Source organism: Nesoenas mayeri (genome assembly GCF_963082525.1).
Source record: "Nesoenas mayeri genome assembly, chromosome: 14".
NCBI lineage: Eukaryota > Metazoa > Chordata > Aves > Columbiformes > Columbidae > Nesoenas > Nesoenas mayeri.
In genome coordinates this window covers 4,982,854-5,004,407 of record NC_137556.1, presented here as the reverse complement: position 1 = coordinate 5,004,407, position 21,554 = coordinate 4,982,854, and the positions used below count along the sequence as shown (strand labels likewise).

The 21,554-nt window shown below is 39.9% G+C and overlaps 1 protein-coding gene across 1 annotated transcript in view; it reads right to left on the bottom strand.

Moving 5' to 3' along the window:
* CLINT1 (clathrin interactor 1) overlaps positions 1–21,349 on the bottom strand; it is a 48,795-nt gene extending 27,446 nt beyond the window's left edge. Inside the window, exon 1 of the mRNA XM_080353282.1 lies at positions 21,164–21,349. Within this exon, the coding sequence (XP_080209408.1) occupies positions 21,164–21,204 (41 nt within the window). The 5' untranslated portion in view covers positions 21,205–21,349. The remainder of the gene's footprint in view (positions 1–21,163) is intronic.
* Positions 21,350–21,554: the final 205 nt, after the last annotated feature.

Here is a 21,554-nt window from a genome sequence, read left to right as displayed (position 1 = left end):
CAATTCTGTCTGCATTTTTCAAAGAAAAGTCTTTCAATTGATTGCAAATCGTTTTGAATGTTGTTCTAAGTTATGTTTTGAGATTTGTAAATTGAGAAAAAGCTGTCATCCAGGTGTTGTACCCTCAGCGTGCTAAAAACCCCAGAAAATAAGAAGTGGATGAGAAGAAGGATGTGAGGGACAAGAGGAAGCATTGCGTGTACCTTTAATGCATAACTTGAGATAGAAATAATGTCTCGGTGGTGTTGCGGCCAGCAAGAGGGGACAAGAAGTTCTGTACCTATTCATATAAAACCAAGGGGATCCGAGAAGCTACCAAGGTCCAGCCCAAATAGGTCCAGCCCAAATGTTAATCCAGTATCTGCCACTTCAACTTTTACAGTTGCAAAAGCCTGAAAAGCACTTCAGTGTTTCTTCAGTGGTTTTTTTTACATAAAATAGCCACAAAATAAATAATTAAAAAGAAACCTTATCTCTTACAGACCAGGAAAAAAGAATCATTTTTATTCCAGGAAAGTTAAATTACTGTATTTCCAACAAACATTCTACTAAAACATTAAATATTCACAACATTGTGAAGTGTTTGTTTCAGAGTGAAGATTTTTCACTGTTCAGGACCACAAGATGTTCTCTATATACTCATATGCTGTAGCTGAAGTCAGGTCAATTATCTATTAGAATATTACCATCATTTGTAAAATATTACACAGCTATAACTATGCTCCTTCTAGTAATAGCTTCCAAGTGGTAACATTACAGCCGGCTTTGTTGTGCCTGAACTAATCACCCCATATCAATCACTGCTGGTTCCACACTGAAAAATCCCACCTTAAATTGTACCCCTTGAACCAGGAACACTTTGGAAACATGGAAACAAGGCTTTGAATGCAATCAGTAACAGAAACGGAAGGAGCCTCTTTTCTCAGCAAATCTCTACTCAAAAATTAACCATCAAACTCTAAAGTTAATTCTCAAACAATATTTCCTGACAATGATTTACATACAGTACTAGCAAATCTGCTAAAGAAAAAGATGCAACAGTTTTTGTCTTTGTTCACTCGATTCAACAACACTTTGGTTGGATCCTTTGCTGCGCACGTAGCACTAGGAAGAGCAAATAGTTCAATGCCCACGGTCTTCCCAAAAAACATCACACAGAGATTTCCACTTCATGGCCCCCAGCATCTCCTGTATCTTCCAGGTGTTTTCTGTTCCCTCATCGCATGGACAATACATTCAAGTGTGTGAAATCACAGCTCCTAAAGGAAGCTCACAGGTCTCTGCCAGATTTTGGGAGCAACACCCTTTTGAAATATTCCTGAGACAGGAGTACATTGGGAAAGGAGCAGAGTCTATACCTTGCAAAGGTTCAGATCCACAAACAACATGTAAACTCTGCATTAATGCTCATATAGCAGCAGAGTCTTAAACATGCAGAAACCTTTGAATAGCATGTGCATAGGAAACCTCTGACAAGAGAAAATAAGCACCATGAGAAAATAAGGTATTTATGCATTAACTGTAATGAAAGGATAATAAATAAATATCTATCCATCCATCCAGAATGGAACTTACTTTAAAACATATTAAGGAATCAGAAAGCCTAACAGATCTTAGTCAATGTTTCTGCACAAACTTAAAAGCCTTGAACATGCCCCGGGGCAAGAGTCAGAGCTCTCCATTAAAAGCACCATTAGGATTAGAGCTGCTGTGATGTGGGTGGTGTCACTGAGGACACCAGTACAGTTCTGGACATTAAACCCACAGAAGATTTGTGAAATGCCATGCCTAATCTTGTGAAAACTAAAATAAACAGAAGCCACAGAAAGGGTACATTACAACAGTTTCCTTCTAGTGATGATAAAGGTATTGGATTGGACAGGGTGAGCCTAATTAGAAACACTTCTGGAAGCTCTGGGAAGCTGCCCACTGTGCTCAGGGACTGAGCAGCAGGAACAAGAAACCTGGTTACACAGTTAAAATTTTTTTTCAATATATATTTCAAACCAATTACAATATCATGTATACATGGGACTCCTATGTGCATAATATTATGCCTTTAACTATTACTCCAAGGACATCACTGGATTATGCACCTTCTGTTTTCCTTTTTTTTAATTCTACAACTGGGAGCACTAAAATACTAAAAGCTGAGATGAGAAACTTTCTACATTTTACCACCATTAACAGTTTCCAATGAGACACCATTCTGCAAATATCTGTTTAAAATCTAAGCGCAGAAGAAAAATCTGCAAGCGTTACACACATGTATGTCTACCATACATACAGCTTGAACATTAATGCTATTCTAACAAACAGCAACACTAAAGAAATTACACTTTTTGAAGGAAATAATTAGTCGGTTAGAGCAGGAGGGGTCTGGATGAACAGAGGACGGGAGCAGCTCTGTTCCAGCACCATGTAGCGTGATACCAAAGTCTTGCAAGAAACGAATCTTTTAACCTTTTGTTATTTAATGTGCCAAAACAGACACAACATAATTTGATCTTTTAAATAACTATGTGTTTAGCATTATCCTTTCAACAGGCAGTCTCATATACATTAATCTCATTCTTCCTCTAATTTTGTTAGAAGCCTCTTTATTTTTAGGAAGTCGTCTTCTTATTTGCTATGACTTAATAATTGAATAAAAACAAAGCAAATGTTAAATTTGGTCCGTAACAGATGTTACTGACTCAGAATAAAATCTCATCACCTCACTTGGTGACATAGCAAAGGAGATTGTTACAGTAACCATCTCTAAAGCTCTATTAGATAAAAATCCAGTAAGAATACGCTTGCACTGCTCTATGCTGTGCTACTTGCTTTTAAAAATTAATCAATTGCATTGTCCAACCATAAATGGCATCTGAAAAATAAATAGTTGAGAAACCATTAAATTACAGCACGAGGAAAGTTTAGTTTAACTCCGAAAGAGGAAGAACATAGGCAGTTGCTTCATTTAATCACCTTGTGTATCTCCACCTGAACAGTGGCACCGTTCCAGTGAAGGGCACCCGGACAAGAGCAGGAGTGCCCTGCTCTCATACGGACGGTTTGTTACCAGCCTGGTGGTGGCTTCACCATGAACCCCTGAACAAAGGCAGCAGTAACTCCCATGTGGAAGCCGAGCGAATGCTCTGCTCCTCCGGTCCAAGGGCCACTTTTGTCTCCCAGCAGCTCCTTCTCTACTGCCAGCTGGGTTGTTCAGCGCCTTCCAGCTGAGAAGTTCGCAGCTTGTCACTATGGGACTCGACAGGGACACGTGAGCTATTCTTCATCTGATCCATGGTGCATCTTTTAGGAATATCATCCAAAACACGAGAGGAGCAATTTATTTTCAGATTGCCCCAAAAAATCAATATAAAATATATAATGTAACTTCACTTTTAGATGTTTGAGACTGCATCCATATTTATTTTTTTTAAAAGAAAGAAAGAAATGAATGCACTATAAAATGAGTAAAGCAAACTTTCAACATCTGTAGAAGAGATACAGCAGACCCCAGTAGCGTTTTCTCAATACAGTTATCTAAAAGACCCCCACCCACAGTCACACATGCATTTAAATGAAGCCCTTGGAAAGGAGGGAACACACCATCTTACCCCCACTGTTCCCTCTTCTGTGAGTCATGCATCAAGGCTATTTTTAGTGTCTAGATTAAAAGGTTCCTGTAAAGCAGGAATGGAAAAAGACAGAAAGGTTTCGAGAATGCTAAAAAGTTAATTTAATATTATATTATCTATCTTTTAACTGTGTGCAGAAGTTAGTTTTAACTAGGAAGAGTACATGGTAACTGAAAAAGCTAAACACCTTATCTGAGTACAGGATACACCTCCTCTAATCCTAGGTGTGGGAATCTTGGCATCTATTAAATTGTTAATTAGTTTCCAGAAACATTTTTTCCAATTAAAAAAAAAATAAATCATTTAATGCTTATCCATCTGGGCATGAAATCCTTCTGAAAGAGTATTTGAATCTGTGAGCTAAAGAAGAATCGCTCCTGATCTGCACAGCACCACCTCCCAAACCCCCGAGCGCCAGCACACCAAGCAAGAAGCACCTCGGTATATTAACTCCACTTAGTTCTGTTAACATCACTTCCCTCAGGATCTGAGGGATTAAAGCTGTTCACCATGCCAAACTTGCATTTCAAGAAACTGAAAGGATTTAAGACGAAGTCAAAATGAAAGGTACATTTCAGCCCCAGATTTCCCTGCCCTGTGACAACCTGTCACTACTTTAGAAAACTCAACGTGCAGACAGGGGACAGAAAAATAAGACATCATTTATCCAGCTATTTTCCCAAACAATATAACGGACATTCAGGACAATTATTCAGACAAAAAGATATTAATCGTCTTCAAAATAAAGACGGTGCTGCCCTTCCCCCTCAGTGATATTCAACTGGGATATTCAATCTCAACCAGCATCTCTCTCCTTGCTCGGTGAAGGCAAACTAACAAAAAAACATGTAACAAACTTAATGCATTTTCATTTTGCTCCTGTCAGTAATGTCACTTTTATTACAAAACATGCAGCTTAGATTTAGAGCCTTACAGATGAAACATATGGATACCAAGTATCAAGCCAGCAGTCCACAGTCAAGGAAGAAACAGATGGGTACCCATCTGCACAAATGCCTGGTGAAATACCTCAGGTTACACAGAGGTAACAGCGCAATATTAGCTGATACTTGACCGCTTTGAGTTACTGATTTTTAAACCACTTCTCAGAAGCATCACAAATATGACACCAGTCAATTTAGTACATGAACACCAGGCATTATTACAGACCTTGCATGCAAGTTGCAATTACGCATTTTCTGACCAACATGTCACCTTCATTATGGTACAGTAGGATGTGAAATACATTTTCAGCTTTTCAAGTTACCAGCTTCATAATTTATGTGGCAGATGTGCAAGGCAAACTGCACAAAAAGAGATAAGCCAAGAAAAATATCCTGATGGCCACAAATGAATTACGACTTGTGGGAGGAAGGAACTATGAACTATTTCCTGTGCCTTACAACTTCTGATCACAAAAGACTACCAAGTAAACAAGATAACCCCATATCCACCACACACACACTTTCCAAAAGGACAGTGACTTTTAAGAATTAAATGGAAGCCTGTTAGAGAACTCAGAAGATCTCTCACTTACAGAAACCACCACTGCACATTGCTCAAGTGTTCCTTGGAAAGCTTCCCCCCTTTCACAAATCACCCAACCGCAGCTCGCTAGATTCTTAATGTTTCATAATTGCTATGCTGCAGCTGAAGTAGTTTTTACAGGTGTTGGGAACATGAGGTGACTAATTACATGGTAGTTTTAAAGCATATTTGTGCAAGGAATGAACACTTCCTCCCCAAGTTGATTTAAGACTGATTTCATCTCTCCTACTGCAGATTCCTTGTAGTATGTAAGTGTTAATACTTCCATATTCTTACATAAAACCATCCCTGGTGGTTTATACTAACAGATACATGGCTGCTTTAAATATCTTCAGTTGCCAACAATTGTAGAGTGGCAATATGTGATGGTAAATAATTGCTCAAACTCACTGAGGATTTTGCCATGTTAATATTATTAACTGTGGTTTTGTACCACATCTACATATAGATTTTTCTTCATCTAAAACCCAGGCCCGTTTCTTTAGGGGATGTTTTGGTTCCAAACACCCACCCTGACATTCTTCAGTCAGCATCCTCCCATCTTCAAAATCTTCTCTTCAAAACCACATTTCCATTTTTAAAGGCTTAGTAACTGTTGTCATTTTCCTCCATTAAAAAACCCCTTAATAGGTGATTTACCAAAATAAGTGTAATATAGCAAGTAGCATGAATCAAAACACTTTTAACTTCCAATGTAAGAACACTGCAACAGTATTTCCATTATTTTTCTGTATTAGATTTTAGGTCACATTTTCTAGGTCAAATTTTAATTGCAATTAGAGTACAATTACACCTAAACCATTCTTACAACAAATCTGATTCATCTTAAGCACGAATACCAATTTCACAAACAAGCAGAAAAAAGCTGCCTTTCAGACAACACTTGACACTTTGGCGGGACAGTTACAGCGCTAAATGAGCAGCTCTGGGTTTGATTCAAACAGACTTCAAGTTTTCAATCTCCTCGGACTCGTGTGAGCATCATCTGCCTTACCAGACTGCAGTCACTGCTTCACAGCTCCTATCCCTGTGGGCTTAATTGCTTTCAAAGTTCAATACACTATGTTTAAACAACAGCAGCCACATAGCAAAGAAAAAGTGGAATTACAAAACATGGATTACTTTTTGTGATTGCGGAACTAGAGATTTCCATATGTATGTTGTAGTCACAACTAGATTTATTTTTGCTCCATCCTCCAACTTCACTATCCTACTCCTTACCCTTCAGATGTTTTCTTCTGTAACAAACAAGCTACAACAATTAAAATGCTTTTTAGAGTCAATGACATTTCATTCCAGAATTCAGTCACATTGCTCTTCCACCTTCAAGGCTCAGCAAGAGCCACTACAAATTTTCCACCAAATGTGATCCAATCAGGTAACATGACATATGGAAAACAAATGTCTAACCAAGCAGGACAAAGAGCAAGAGAAATCTAATTAAAAACACAACTTCTGTAGAGTGCTCTTTTTATTGAATAAAATGATAGCACACAAAAAAAGAGACAGTCCCAATAAACACTACTAGACACTTAGAAAACTAAAATATAAATACATGATTTGGGAAAGAGACACTGCAACACTCTTCATCATAGCTGACACCCTCCAACCGTGTGTCTTTGTACTTTGTTGCGTTCCCATAACTTTAAGAGCAACTTCCCCCCCACAAAACAAAAAGCTCATTTCAAGTGTTCATAATACATTGCATAAGCTGCCTTCTGAGTCAGGTACCTAGTGACCCAGTGCTACTCCCTTCTTTGTATGCACAAAGTATTAACACACCACACTAAAGCCCACAGCTTAAGCATTTTAAGTGTGTACAGAAACCTTGAGCAGATACAGAGATTTCCAAGCACGCTCAGTCAGTGAGCTATCAAAATTAGGGTACAATATTTTAATATTGAGAGAGAAGTATTTACAAGAAGAATGAGGTCCTATCCTTCTTTTGAAACAAGAAATAAAAGGGGTAAAAGTTTTCAGAGGACAAGTAAGCTGGAGGTACACCCAAGATGAGGCAACAGTAAGCTTTGAAGCCGTGTCATTTCAACTCACTTGCGTACCTCAGGCTTCCCATTTAAGAGTGATCTTGAATGGAGGAGGAAGATGAGAGAGAAAACAACCAACCAACCTCACACTGAAATGAATACCAAGACTCCCAGCCCTACAGAATGGTGCATAATGACCTCTGTACTTAAGACAATGTGTCTCCTATTCCCAAAACAAACCTTAAGTTTTAAGAGCGTCAAAAGAGCTGTGCTATTAGTATCTTCACATACTCCTTTGATAAGCCCACCTCTGTAATTTCTGTAATTCTGAGCTATTATATTTGTAACTATTCATTCACTATTTATGTGAAATGTGTTCAACAAATAACTTCACACTAGGAGCTTCTGGCACCACTGAGGTCCATGTAACAGTTTTGAGTTTGCAGTAATGCAATGACTGGTTAAGGAAACCTCCTCATGATTCTATACATGCTTGGAGTATGTTAGCTGAACAGTTAGAGATTTTACCCTGAAAAGCAGGAACATAGCCTGGTAGTTATTACAGCTATGAATGGCACAGACCTGTTCAGTTCTACTAATTCACTGAACTCTAAATAATCTAAACTTTCCTTAGACAAAGAACTGCTTCAAATATTCGTCAACTGAGAGTATTTGGTGTTGACAGAATAATCACATGCAATAATATGGAGTTTAATGTTGTCAAAGCTATGCACCCCTAACATTCATGGCCCATGCTCAATGATCTTTGTGGTTTCAACTATCCCTTCATCACAAGCTGAGTACCATTAAAACATTGCCCTAATTCCAAATTTTTTACAAATTAAGCATTACTCTAAACACATGCTAGCTGTTCCACTAGGGAGGGCTGATCAAAGTTTGAACAATGCAGGCACTGAAGCTTTTAATACAAACTGATCATTCTCTGCTACTGTATAATCACTTTGGAACTGTGACGTCCCATGCAGCCCGGTACTTCACAGTATCAGTCATCTTCTGCAAGCCTTTTGAGAGGAATAAACCTGAGTACAGATAACTACCCTACATCAACAGCAAGCACCTGTTACAGGGTCTTCTCCGATCACATCCACAGGCAAGGGTACAAGAGCAGGGTGGAGTCCCGCTCCGAATGCACCACCCTTGTTCCCTCCAGCCCGTCCGAGGGCTCTAATTCCTGCCAGCTCCTCCAACACCCTCGACTTTCACAATACAAGTCGCACACAGTCCCTAACACCCAGACCAGCTTTGAAGGGCCTGCAGTTTCCTTCTGCTTTCAACTACAGAGCTATGACTCTGTACAGCTTCACATTTCATCCGTGATGTTCCAAAGCATTCACGTCATATCAGATAAGGAAGCCTGAGACATGTAGCTCATCAACAACAGAATCTAGTATGGTCCAAGCAGCAGGTTGAAGCAACTAAACAAGAAAACCTTCAGCTGCCAATTTATACAGTCTTGTGTCCTGGGAAACATCTTAAGACTGAGGCAGAAGCTGCACTGCACTTTTCAGAGTAGGAGAAAGGAAGAGGAGGCAACAGCTTACACAGTTACCAAATTGCAGGCTCATAACCAGTTGTTTTCCTTCATTTATTCAAGTGTCTTTCAGTGCAATTGCTACGCAGGAGGCGTTCAGTGGGAGAGAGGGAGACACTTGAGACTATCATCTTCATCTTTGTTTTTTTAAAGTGAACTGCATTATCATTTATTGATCTTATTTCTAAACACACTGCAATGAATTCTACAGTTGTTGCTGTTTGCAAAAATCCCACAACCTCAACACTGGATTCCAGGACTTTTATTTCCTGAAAATAATTAAAATCAGAAAATGAACACTGATGTCACTACAGAGAAGCTGATCAGCTTCACAAAAATCTGTTCTTACAGTCTTCATCCTTTTCACCAATGATGTTTTTTTCATCGTCTTCAAGAAGTGATAACAGTAATGTTATGAGCTACCAATATAGCATTTTTTTACCTCCATACCTGCAAGGAATTCATTCTTCAGCAGGCCCTTGGAACCTTTTTTTTCCCCCCAATCCTTTTTTTCTATATGCTTCTGTTGCTCACAAGAAGACTTTAATCCAAGTGCTTTATGTTCACTATTTGGAGTGGCTCTGACAGTAACATCCTGAATCAGAATCAATGCACAGCTCAGGCTCAAGTCCAGGCCTTACTACTACTGCCCTTTTGACTAGCTCTTTGGTGAACTGATCATCTAAATGTGTCCTGTTCTCAGGATAAGGCACTGATGCAATGTGCATCTAACCTACATAGGACACATGAAGTCACCCATTGCTCTCACATTTCCTGCCCACGTCACCTCTCCCCCACGCGCAGGGGGTGGTTGGATTTCAAGCAATACAGTCCTGAGCCTGTTCTTGCTCTGCCTTCACACCTTTAGTCCTGAATTTTCAGTTTGTTGGGACTGACTAATTGACACAGTTTGTTAATTTGACCTGAAAAAGTGCTCTCTAAGACATTGCTCCTCCGTTAAGCCATGCTTGTGTTATTTTACGCTTGGCCTATAACAGAGTCCTGCCAACCAAACTCTTTTAAAATAGGACACTGACAGAACAGATTTATCCAAAATTTTCTGAAAGAAATATATTCCAGGTCCAACCTTATTCTTCAGTCTTCTAAAATCTGTCTTATACCAAGATGGGTACATTTTGTAAAAGATATACATCTTGTACTAATAGATCTAAGATCTATTTTGCCCTTTACTGACTGGAGGCCTTCCCTCCATTAAATTAGTTGCCATCTCCTGATTAAGATAGTTTAGTACAATCACAACAAAGTTACGCTGACCATCAGTTCGGACAATCAGCCATTTCCCCACTATTTCTTCTGTAACATCTTGTTAAATGGGATAAATACACCATATATAATCAAAAGCACATGAGAATAGTTTAACTGATACAAGAATTATAGACAAGGCTCATGGCACATGAAACAATAATGAAATACTACAGAAGGGCTGCACCAGTCACTTGTGTCACTCACAGTATTTCCACTGGCTGAAACAGTGTTTTTTTTTCCCCAAAAACTGAGCATTAGGAAATCCAGGGCTGTTGTACCTTCTCAGTCCACTTTCATTTGATGTATTCTGGCTGATATTCATTAGTGTTCTGTAAAGAGCTCTTGTGGTCGCAGACATGCAAGATGATGTGTTTTAATTTGTGCCCTCTGCCTCTTGCCCTGTCAAGTTTTATTACTATTTGCTGTGTCTTCTAGATATATTACTGGGATATGATGTTTTAGTCTTATTTGTCATAAACAAAACTTTGGTTTCAGGTGAGTCTTTAGAAAGAGAAAACTGAAGTTTTTCACTAAACCACACCAGTGTAATTGCTACAAGGGGAAGGGAAAAAAAGTGCATGAGGAAAGCAAACACTGTTCCAAGAACACACTGAGAAAAAAATACTTGTACAGAATTTAAATCAATCCAAATGCGGTTCCTAGGAACAGCACAATCACTTCATTTTCAGCTTATTACACTCTAGCCAGTAAATTAACAACAAAAAAAATTGGTTTAGAAAAAAACTAAAATCCTACTTCAGATTGTTCATCCCTTAATGACCCTGAATTATGTTTCTTTCCTGCTACAAGTGTATCTAAGAATAACAAGCAGTAGTCATAATCCTAAATAGACTAGATTAGCTTAAAACCTATTTTCTTTTGTCATTCAGTTTTCTCTGAAGGCAGGTCACAACCTAGAAATCCTTCTACTACTGTATTAAGCAGCGGGACGAAGTAACTTTGGTCGATAGTTAAAAGCAGAGTGTCCTACAGCTGTTTGCAGCTGAGTATCCAAAAATGGGCACCAGCAGTAAGAACACATCATAATACTCCACTTACTCCAAATGGTATCAATGTTATTAATATTCGTTATTTCATTACAATTTTCAAATTGGTATCTCACATGAAATAAAAAGGGTAGCTCGGCAAACTAAAAACCCCACAAGTTCACAAACATGCATTTTTCCTCAAAGTAAGTGTTCTGTTGTGGAATGAGTCTGGCAAATTAAATACAAATTAACTTTCAAAATGCCAAGCCGTGTTTATTTGTGGAGGATGATGATGTTTCCCCTCCTTTCATAGGTATCATTTGTTAAACTGGTTCCTCCAGGAGATCAAGTAACTTATGTCCTAAAAAAGTAACAAGAGCTGTTTCATTTGTCTCAGAGACCCAGTTTCTAGTTCCTGCCCAGATACAGATGATAATTTCAAACTACACTGTGTATTTACAACAAACTAATTTCACTATGGTTCAATAAAGGAACAATTTATTTATTTACTCACTAATAATAAGATTACTGGATTTTTATGAACTAATTTCTGCAGCTACAGAAGTTACTGTGTAAGTAACGACAACATGATGCTGGCAGTTTTACCCTAAAGGGTAAGAGACTCCACTTTCCAATTAGAAGTTTATTAGCCCTAAGTTTTCAGCTGTCTCAAGATATGCATTATCTGTTTGGCAGCAAGGAGAGAGAAACCACTGTGCTAGAAGTTAACTCCTTTAGACAATACACACCTTTGAATAGAGGCATTTTTTTTTCCCCCTCCTCTCTTTGCTTGATCAGATGGAGGAATAGCTAATTAAATCATTGTCAAAACAATGAATAATTAAAAGTGACAGCAATCATTAAGGTATCGGCTCTGTTTGCAGATGTAAGTTACGAAGGACGTAATTTATTTTTCAGAAGATGCGGTCACCCACTGCAACTCCAATAAAATTATCTAAGGTTATCCAAACCCTTTTCCTTCTCTTTATGTTAAAAATAGACTTGAGAAACAACCTGACTAGTCTCATAGAACACAAAACACACACCTCCCCAGAACCACATAGGGATGTGCTTGTTTACTGAAGTTAAGTCTTGAGAGGAAACACTGAACAGTCTGTAATGTACATTAGAATGTTTCTAAACAGCTTGACAAGATGGGGAGAGCAACTAACAAGAAAAACATTTATTGTTATGAGTCAGAATGGAGCAGAGAAAAAAAAACAAACCACATACTCCTTAACTCCCAATAGGGCTCATTATTATTACAACAGATTACAAAAAAAATGCAGGTCAGTCTCATTAAACAAGTTGAATATACACTAATATTCCTAATTGTATCCCAAATGAACCAGTTAATATCTATTAAGCATGCAGTCAATATTTAACTGGTTAGAACAGGACACACTAGCTGGATGAGGGGAGGGAAGAATGCAACAGCTTTGATGTATCTTCCTTACAACATACTAATAATACTGATGTTGTCATATTAGTTTCATTTTTAGTGGCAAACCAAATACATCTGAAAAGATTTAATACATTTAAAATAACAGTCTACTTAGAATACTACTCTCACCACTCTATAATAACTGAAATAGACACCACCAGTAGTTCTAATATAATTAGCTGTGCTTTTAAATTTAATTGAAAGCATCTCTCATATGAATACCTTTTGGATCTTGAGGTCACTTCCAGACTGAATCATTCAAAGGAGCACCATACAGGATATACAACTATCTATTTCAGTCTATATCTCTCCTCCCAAATTTAGAACCAAGGAGTGGAATTAGACATATTGATGCACATCCCCAACACAACAGTGGTACAAACATTGGAAGGTCAGCTCAGGAGCCTGAAGCAGTGATCCACAACATAGAAGAGCAACCTTGAGAAATTTGAACTTGTAACTCAGATTTGTGATGGTTTAGAGCAGTTTTGTAGCTAACAAACCATATACGGTGCAGTTTCAGATAATACATAAAGTTACGCAAAAACGTATCCGCGTTAAAAAAGGGTCCCCATCCAATCTGCCTGTCCTTTCCCTTATCAACACAAGGGCTTGCGAGGCCAGAAGCAGCTGCTTATACAGCACACAGCCAAATCAGCTCCAAACCCTAAAAGCTTGGGGTTTTCTCAGCTCTGTCAGCAAGACAGCACAAGCAAATCCTGAACTACACAGTGGCAGCGTAAGGAAGGCAAAGACAGTGAATGATCAGGTATAAAAGTGGGACATTCTCTTTTAGTGGAAGAATAATCTTGAAATTCGTCAATCTGTTGTGAAACCACACACTAAGGGTGCACTTCAAACACTGAACCTGTACCTTGCCCTCCTTCTTACCCAAACACCATTCCTTCCTTCATGCCAGTACAAATATTTGTGTGACCATGGAGTTAACTGCACTGGGGAATGGATCCAGTGAAGAATTAAATTGTCAAAAACAACTGGTTAGCCTGAGAGATTCTCTCATCAAGCAGAAAGTATGTTAGTGCCAGCCAAAGGAGGAGAGGAGAAACATGCCATCTGTGGCAGACGAAGGCTGCAAAACCTCTCACCACCAGCCCACGCTGACGCTGTGAAACTACAACCAAAGATTTCATGGGTTAGGTTATGTTTTCATAGTTGTGATAGTGCTGATGATGTTTGAGACTTCAGGGCAACTACAAGGGGAGATTCAGCCACATGTTCCCATATCCTCTGCTTATACCAGCTTTAACTCTCTCTCTCCACTCCCCTCCCAACTCAGCACCACTTCCTCAGAAATGCGATACAAATGCTGGTGCAGTTGTATAGCAAACGAGTCTAGGAAACTAATCTAACTTAAAAACAAATAACCTACAAATTCCTTTTGGGAGACAGAGAAAGAAAGAGAGAAAGCTTCCAATTGGATCTGCTCCTCTATCCGGCTCCCGAACGGCAACTGAAACCACCTTACTTACACAGCACATGATGCAGGAATAAATAAGTAATGAATAGTTTTTTTCTAACACTGTTATTGAAAACTTTAAATGAACAGAGGTAGATATGAGATAGAAGAATCAGAATTTTAATACTGTGTTTTAGGACCAATGCAATGCTTAGAGTTGCACCTTGAAACAGGCAGGAGAGAAAGCAGCAGTGTGTTAGGCATTTGCACAATGTTTTGGAAGTAATTATTCCTTGTATATAAAATAATTATGCAAAGCAGCCAATATTTTATCATGCACTAGCTGGCAATGCAACCAAGAGAAAGTAGCACAGAGCTCAGCTAAGCACCTGGATCCTTTTGACCACAGTTACACAGTGATGCAGCTAAAGCTCTTTGGTTTGACAAGCTCCATTTACTTCCCAAGCAGAAGATGTAGTCTTATTTCTGGCAAGGCGATGCAAAGCTACGTTTTAAAAATAATTCAAGGACACAGAAGTTATCACACATCCAAACATCATTTAGATTCTCTGAAAATACATAAGACCAACACCTTATGTAATGTAATACAAACTATTGTTAGCTTTCATAGGGTGTATAATGGCAATTTGAAAGAGCACTAACAAAAGCACCACTTGATGTGGTTTGTTAACGAAACTTGTGTGTTTGGTCCACACTGGTGGGAGTTTCCCCAATCCTTTTTTTCCCCTGGAGCTGTTTAAAAGGCGTTTAGATGAGGTTCTTAGGGACATGGTTTAGTGCTAGAGTTAGGTTAGGTTATGGTCGGACTTGATGATGATTCTGTGATTCTGCCTTATGCGAACTCCGAATATACCCTTCAGCTTGTAACGTTTACCTACTTTTGATTACTCCACCAGTTGAATATTCAAACAGGAGAATGACATATCTAAGTACATGAGATAACAGAGCATAACACTTTCAAAGATGCTTATCACCAACACTAAATTACATGGCCCAAAGACTATAACTATTTTTATTCCTTATTAAAACCAGCAACTTTTTTGGAAGTTTTTTAAAGGAAGGAGGAAATCCCTAAGAAATAAGTGCTGCAACAAGTGCTTGGGAGACCCAGCCGCATACTGCCGCGGAGTCAAATGATGTGTTTCAAATACAGCCTTACTTTGCATTCCCAAGACTATTTCTTCTCTGTCTCATTCTCTGGTAACCAGGCAGAGGACAAGTCCTCATAGGGCTGGAGATAATAATCATCACCTTCCTTGTAATAATGATACGAAACGCTCTTCTTAAAGCAGTTATCAGCAGGACATCTCTTAAGCAGCAATAGGAGGGCAATTCATGCAGTGAGGGTTAACTGTCCCTTACATAAAGCAATGGAAGTGTTCACTGCTCTGAAGATCTTGCTTATGCAAACCAAAATCAATCTTAAATATAAAGAAAACTAAATGATCCCGGAACTGGAGCAAGGGAGTTTACGGGAAGGTCAGATAGCAACACACTAGTGTTAGACAGTTATTTACCTTTTTGCTGGATATATCATATGACGGATCATTTACCATAATGCCTGCTATTACTAATCCTGCAAACAGCACTTCATTATAGAAGAGCTCAATAGTCTGGGTGGACAATTCCATGAACCATAAGAAAATCGCCCATAAACAATAACAATTACTGGCACATTGAAAAAATAAGGTAGTTAGGCAAGAGGATTTAAAACCCCCAGATGAGTATAAGTAGCATTCTGCCTATACGTTGGTCAAACACGAGCATACTACAAGCAACAAGCAATTGAATTTTAACTGTAAGCCATATCATTGTAGGGTAAATTACTGGTACGCATTAACCATATTAATAAGTATAACGAAGACATAGCATGAGCTAGCAGATAACAACATGAGACTGGAAGTCGGCAAACCCACAGTTTTAACTGTTATCAACTTGCTGTGACTTGGTTTACCTGACGCAATTACCTTTTCAGTTTTCCTCATCTGTGGAGCAGGGGTTGTCCAGAAACCTCTACTCCTCAGCTGAAGTGCAAGGTCTAATTTACATGCTATGCTTTAGGCTACAACAGCAAGGAATTACAATGACAATTGAAGCAGTAATTCACTCTATTTTACCCATAATTTATCCTTCTCTTTACAGCCTGTACAATTAGAAGTGCTAAAGAAAACCTGCTGCTTATTAACTAAAGGAACTTCTCTTTCACCTGGTTGTATTGGACCTGATGACAGCAGCTTCTTTAATCCTTTTTCACTAACACTAAAAATCCTTCCTCCTTGAATATACATAAAACAAGAAAGAACAGAGTACACTAGTGTCTAACTCTACAAATAAATGCTCAAGTGTTATAAATGCGTCTAGCATTTAGTAACCGTACAAGCATTACAGTCCCAAACAAGATCATTTGCTGTCGATTTAAAAACAGCTAAAAATATTACATACTTGGGTAACTCATCAAGCCTGCAAAATCTATGAAAATATGGCTCTATAATGCTTCACCTCCCTCCTCACAACATGAGGGAGTGGAAATACATTCCTGCTGGGTCACTAGGAAGGTGTGTCTAAGAGCAAAGCAGGCAGGACTCAGGTTGACCAACAACTGAACTGGGCAGGGAATAGGAAAAAACAGGAGGATGGCAAAGTCATAATCCTAATACTGGGAGGAAATTTACAGACTCTCCTCTTCTTTTTAAGTATACACTCAAGAAACTAAAAAACTCAGTGACAACTATCTCACCCACCTTAACCAATTCAACTGAACATTTGGATTATACCATCCTTACTACATACAGATCTGCCACCTTCACCACATTTTTAATTAGACTGTTTCTTACTCTTTGATGTGTGGAAGGTGCTTAAAATGAGCTCACTCACGTTCTGGTCATACCTGAAGAAGATCACAAAAGCTAAGAATGGTAATGAAATTTTAAAGAAAGTGGCTGTAAAATCTCATAACATTGTTACACAGGCAGCAATCTAATCTCAATGGGTCCGAAGGTCTTCCACCCTATTTACTGCACGTCCTACATGTCTGTGACAGAAACTGGGTAGCAAAAGTGTTAAATTAGAATGACATATTGAGAGGAATTATTGCTATGAGGAGTTCGACTAGCCTTGTTAATTATACATGCACAAATTCTGCCTTCTGCTCTAAACCAAAAAAACCTAGTGCTAGGATAACAACATTTAGTAACTTTTCAGGAAAATAAGAATCAGCAGATTCTGTTTCAAGAAAATTCAACAAAACTAGAGGGATATGGCAGCCTGGTTTTTGAACTCGGCCACAAGGCCAAGCTAAAACCTTTCTGCTTCAGCCAAGTTAAAAACTGTTTTAACAGGCTTTCTTTATACCTGTTTTCTTTTGAAAAAGCCAGGGTGTTTTAAAATTTCACCTCAAAATTTCACAGGGAACAGAAAGCACAACATATACTTGTCTTATAAGATTAAAGAAGGAAGTTACCAAGTTGCACCATAATCTAGATTTCCACAGCCAGGACTCCAGAACTGTATCGTAGGGACCACAAGACATTTGCCAGTTTTGTTATGACACAGTCAGGAGATACTTGTTTGGACCCTTTGATGGTTTTATTATCAAAGTACAGATGCATCTATACTGATAAAAATATGACATTTCTCATATAAGCTGCTGCACAGTACTGGCCGGCCCACAGATCCTGAGTCTCACGCAGCTCACAAGCAGTGCAAATGCAACACTTTCCCTCAAGTTTCATCGCAACTACTGGCCTGTTTGGGAGCAGGATGGGGTGACCTGACCCCCCCTGCTACGGGAGCCGCAGAACATCTGGGGCTGCTGTCACCAGATCATGCAGAGCCCAAGCGGCAGGGCCACAGTGCAGCAGAGCAGTGGTGCCCAGGATCCTCCCCACCCGCCAAACAATCTCGGGGCTCATACTCCCACCAGCTATCTGAAGCATGCGACGGGTGTCTCTGCACTCTGTCATGTTAAGATGTTGTTACGCAGCTCGTTAGGTCAGAAAAATTGGCCAACTCTTGCATATAATGCTTAGGCTACATATTTCTACCACAGACCTAAGTCTAGGACAGAATAGAATCAAATCTCCGACATTACTTCAGGAGTGACTCAGAAATGCCACCTGACTCACAAACTTTGTATCCAGAACCACCCTGGACTTGAGCCATCAGAAACCTCTGCCATTTAAACTAAGCTTACTCTTGTAGAGCAAATAAGTTGAGCACAGAGGGCTGCATTTATACAGTTTATTTTCCAATTCAGTTTTGACCTACTGAGGAAAAAGAACCCATGCAAGTGAACATCTAAAAAAAAAAATTAGTGAAAAGCTGCCTTCTGAAGTTAATTTATTGACATCATAAAATAACGTGAAAAAAGAACTTATTCCAGAAGAAATAATTAAATTTAGACACCTTCTGCAGTACAAGCTAAACAGAAACTCAATATAATTCCACACATTTGAAGAACTCTCACACACATTGCAGTACCTGGGAAGAAATTGGAGGGTGAAAGAAGTTTGACATTCATTTAGATACTGCAAGAATAAAGCTTAGGACAAGCAAATTGTACTAGGCACAGACATGCTTTATTAGTTATTTGGTTTAAGCCCCAAACTTATTGGCAATGCCCAATCAGGAACAAGGGTTTACTGTTCAATGGTAACTAATCAAGGCACTTAAAATTTAAGAAATGAGAGTTACATCAGCAACTAAGAACAATGAAGTTAACAAAAGGGAGAACCGACACATAACAAAGTATCTTTTCACATGTTAAATAGTCCAAACCTAATACCCTATCACATAGTCTTCCTAAATTTCATATATAATATGACCACCGTTCAGTATCAAAAATAACTGTCTTATGGACAAAAGTATGCAGAGCCATACTTTTGAGTTACCAGAAAATGCTAGAGAGGTGATTCTAGTGTAAAGAGATACAGAGTCAACCTAATGAACTTGACTGCTCAACTTCTGTCACAACAAAGAAAATATAAATATCAAATACTTCAACATACCAAATATAAACTTGAATTTTTACTGTGTATTTTGTAGTTGATAACTTCTTTGTAAGTTCCAAAACTTTGAAGAATTTTAAGAGGCTACCATTTTTACTTCAGTTTTTTGATGTTAAAGTAACCAGCAGACATTGGAAAAAAATAAAATTAATAGTAGCTTAACTACATATCATCGCTTATTGAACTTTCACACACCAAAAAAATCAGAAAATTGTTCAATACAAGTGCTCCACCTTAAAAAAAAAATCTCTGACCTCACAAAGCTCTCAGCCACCTGAAGCCCAAATAAGGTTAAAAAAAAGCAGACAAGTAAGCTGAAATTCTAAGATAAGTATCAGCTGAATATGAAACCAAAATGCAGAGCTAACAATCACTATAAAGTTATCGATGTCTGAAGTAGCAAAATTTCAAGCTACTTGCACATTTTCAAAATCCCCATATAATCATATTCCTCTTTTAAGGAGAGATTTTCTTGTTAAAGTTCAGTATGTTTCTGCCACAGCATCAGCAGTTATTTACGATGCAGATAACATCACTTAGCCTCTTCTGCAGAGAGTTCTGTAAGTCATGGCATTAAGACAGAAGACATTATGACAACTCTGCACCACATACAATGGGACTATTGATTTTGATGCCTCTAAATATTATTTACCCTGCAAGCTCCACTTCTCTCCCACTTTTTCTTTTTAAATACACAATCTATTTTATTTGGATAATGTTATTCCCAGAAACTGGAGTTTATTAAGAAAACCCATTTTTTATTATTTGAAATGTCCACTTCTTGCACCTGGTTTGAAAATTGAATGTCTTTTCCAAATCAGACTTTGATGAACTGTTTGGCTTAATAACTTGCAAAATATCCTTAAAAGTAAACATTTTAAAAACAGTGACAATGCTATAGTGATTGTGAATCCTACATAAATAAAAGTACACAAGCAAAAACCTGATTTCCCTGAAAGTGTCCTTTGAGGTTCTGGAACTCAAGACAGGGCTATTTGTGTTGTCCTGCTATATATATATATCACTTGTCACATTATTAAAACTACTTTAGCAAGGGCTGACTTTGCATGCAGGAAGCTATAAAAAGTAAACAGGATGGAAGTCTTGGTGGTTTTTAAATGTTGTCTGGTTCTTAGCCTAGAAAAGTGTCAGTCTGGTATACAGCACCACAAGCAAAACACTTGCTTATCATGAATGAGCTGCCATTTCTCTTCAGTTTCCTGTCTTTAAGTCTACATACAAAGCAGGTCAGTTTAAAAACTGTTTGGAGAAACAACAGTGAAAAATGTTCAAAATGGAACTTCAACTTTGAACAACTTGCTATTCAACTTCTAAGGCGAGACAAAACTATTAGTTCACGTAATCTCATTTGGCATGTATTAATCTGCAGACTATTATTATAATTAGTCCACAACACATGGAAAAGTGGCCCAAGTTTGCCCCTAAAGATAATTTAAGGTGGCGAAAAAATTGTTTTTCTCACGTCATGGTTGAGAAACACAACAATAGCGTCATGTTCTCAAGCTGCAACACAGTGATCGTGACAGCCAACACATTAGCCAAGTTTGCAGGTTCTAGCCAAGGAAATAAACTCTCAAGTATCTGAACTATGTAAGTGTTTAAGGAGTGGGACACAGCATTTCACCCCTCTACCATGATCCACCTCTGAAAAGCCCAGAGGTGGGGATTCAATGGCAACTGCTGTAGGGACCTGTCCTGAGGGAGGAGGAAAACATTTAGAGAGCGTGTGGCGACTTTGGAAGCACTCTGAAAATGTCCTGATGTACAGGTGGTTCTCCACTCCCTTCCTACTTTCCGAGTGACTTGTCTGCTCCTTCCTGACGGGCCCGGGGGCCACGGCAGGAGCCGATCCAGGTTTTAAAGGCTCATGTACCAAAAGGGACACACACTCCCTGGGACCCCAGCAGGGAAGGGGGTACCCAAAGAAGAAACACAGCTCGCCAAGAGCCGGAAGGGCCCAGACGAGCCCGAGAGGGGCGGGAAAGCAGCCAGCCATAATGGGAAGGCCACAGACTCCCTGGAAAGCTGCCCTTGCCTGGCGGCGAGGCCGAAGCGGCACCGGGAGGACGGGCCGGGGCCGCATCGGACAGGGACGGGGGGAGCAGGGTCAGGAGGGAGCGGGAAGGGAGTGAGCCGGGCACGGAGTGGGTGTGAGGCAGCCACCTCAGCAGGGGGAGGGGCAGCGGCCATGTTGTGAGGGGGGCGGGGGAGCACGGGCCCGGCTGAGGGGCCACAACCGAGCCGCCCCGGGCCCCCCGCCCTGCCCGCCCGCGCCCCGCCGTACTCACGCCTTGTCCACCAGCTCCCGCACTTTCCACATGTTCAGCATGGCGCCGACCGCCTGGAGACCTCCCCGGCCTCGCTGCCCTCCGCCGCTGGCCCCTGAAGGCCCCGCTCGCCACGCTCCGGGCAGCCGCCGCCGCGCCGCCGAGCCAGGCCCGCTCCGGGCAGCCGCCGCCTCTGCCGAACGAGGGACGCGGCGCCGCTCCCGGAAATGGAGCGTCTCGGGGCCGCACGGCCTGCTGGGAGATGTAGTCTTCCTGCCGGCGGGGCGGGCCGGGGAGGCCGGGCCATCCCGTAAGGGCTGCTGGGAGCCTCCAGCCGGCCGGCCGCGGGGCCTGCTGGGAACTTTAGTCTCCGGTGAGGGGCGCTGGCTCTGCGCGCAACGCCTGATGGGAA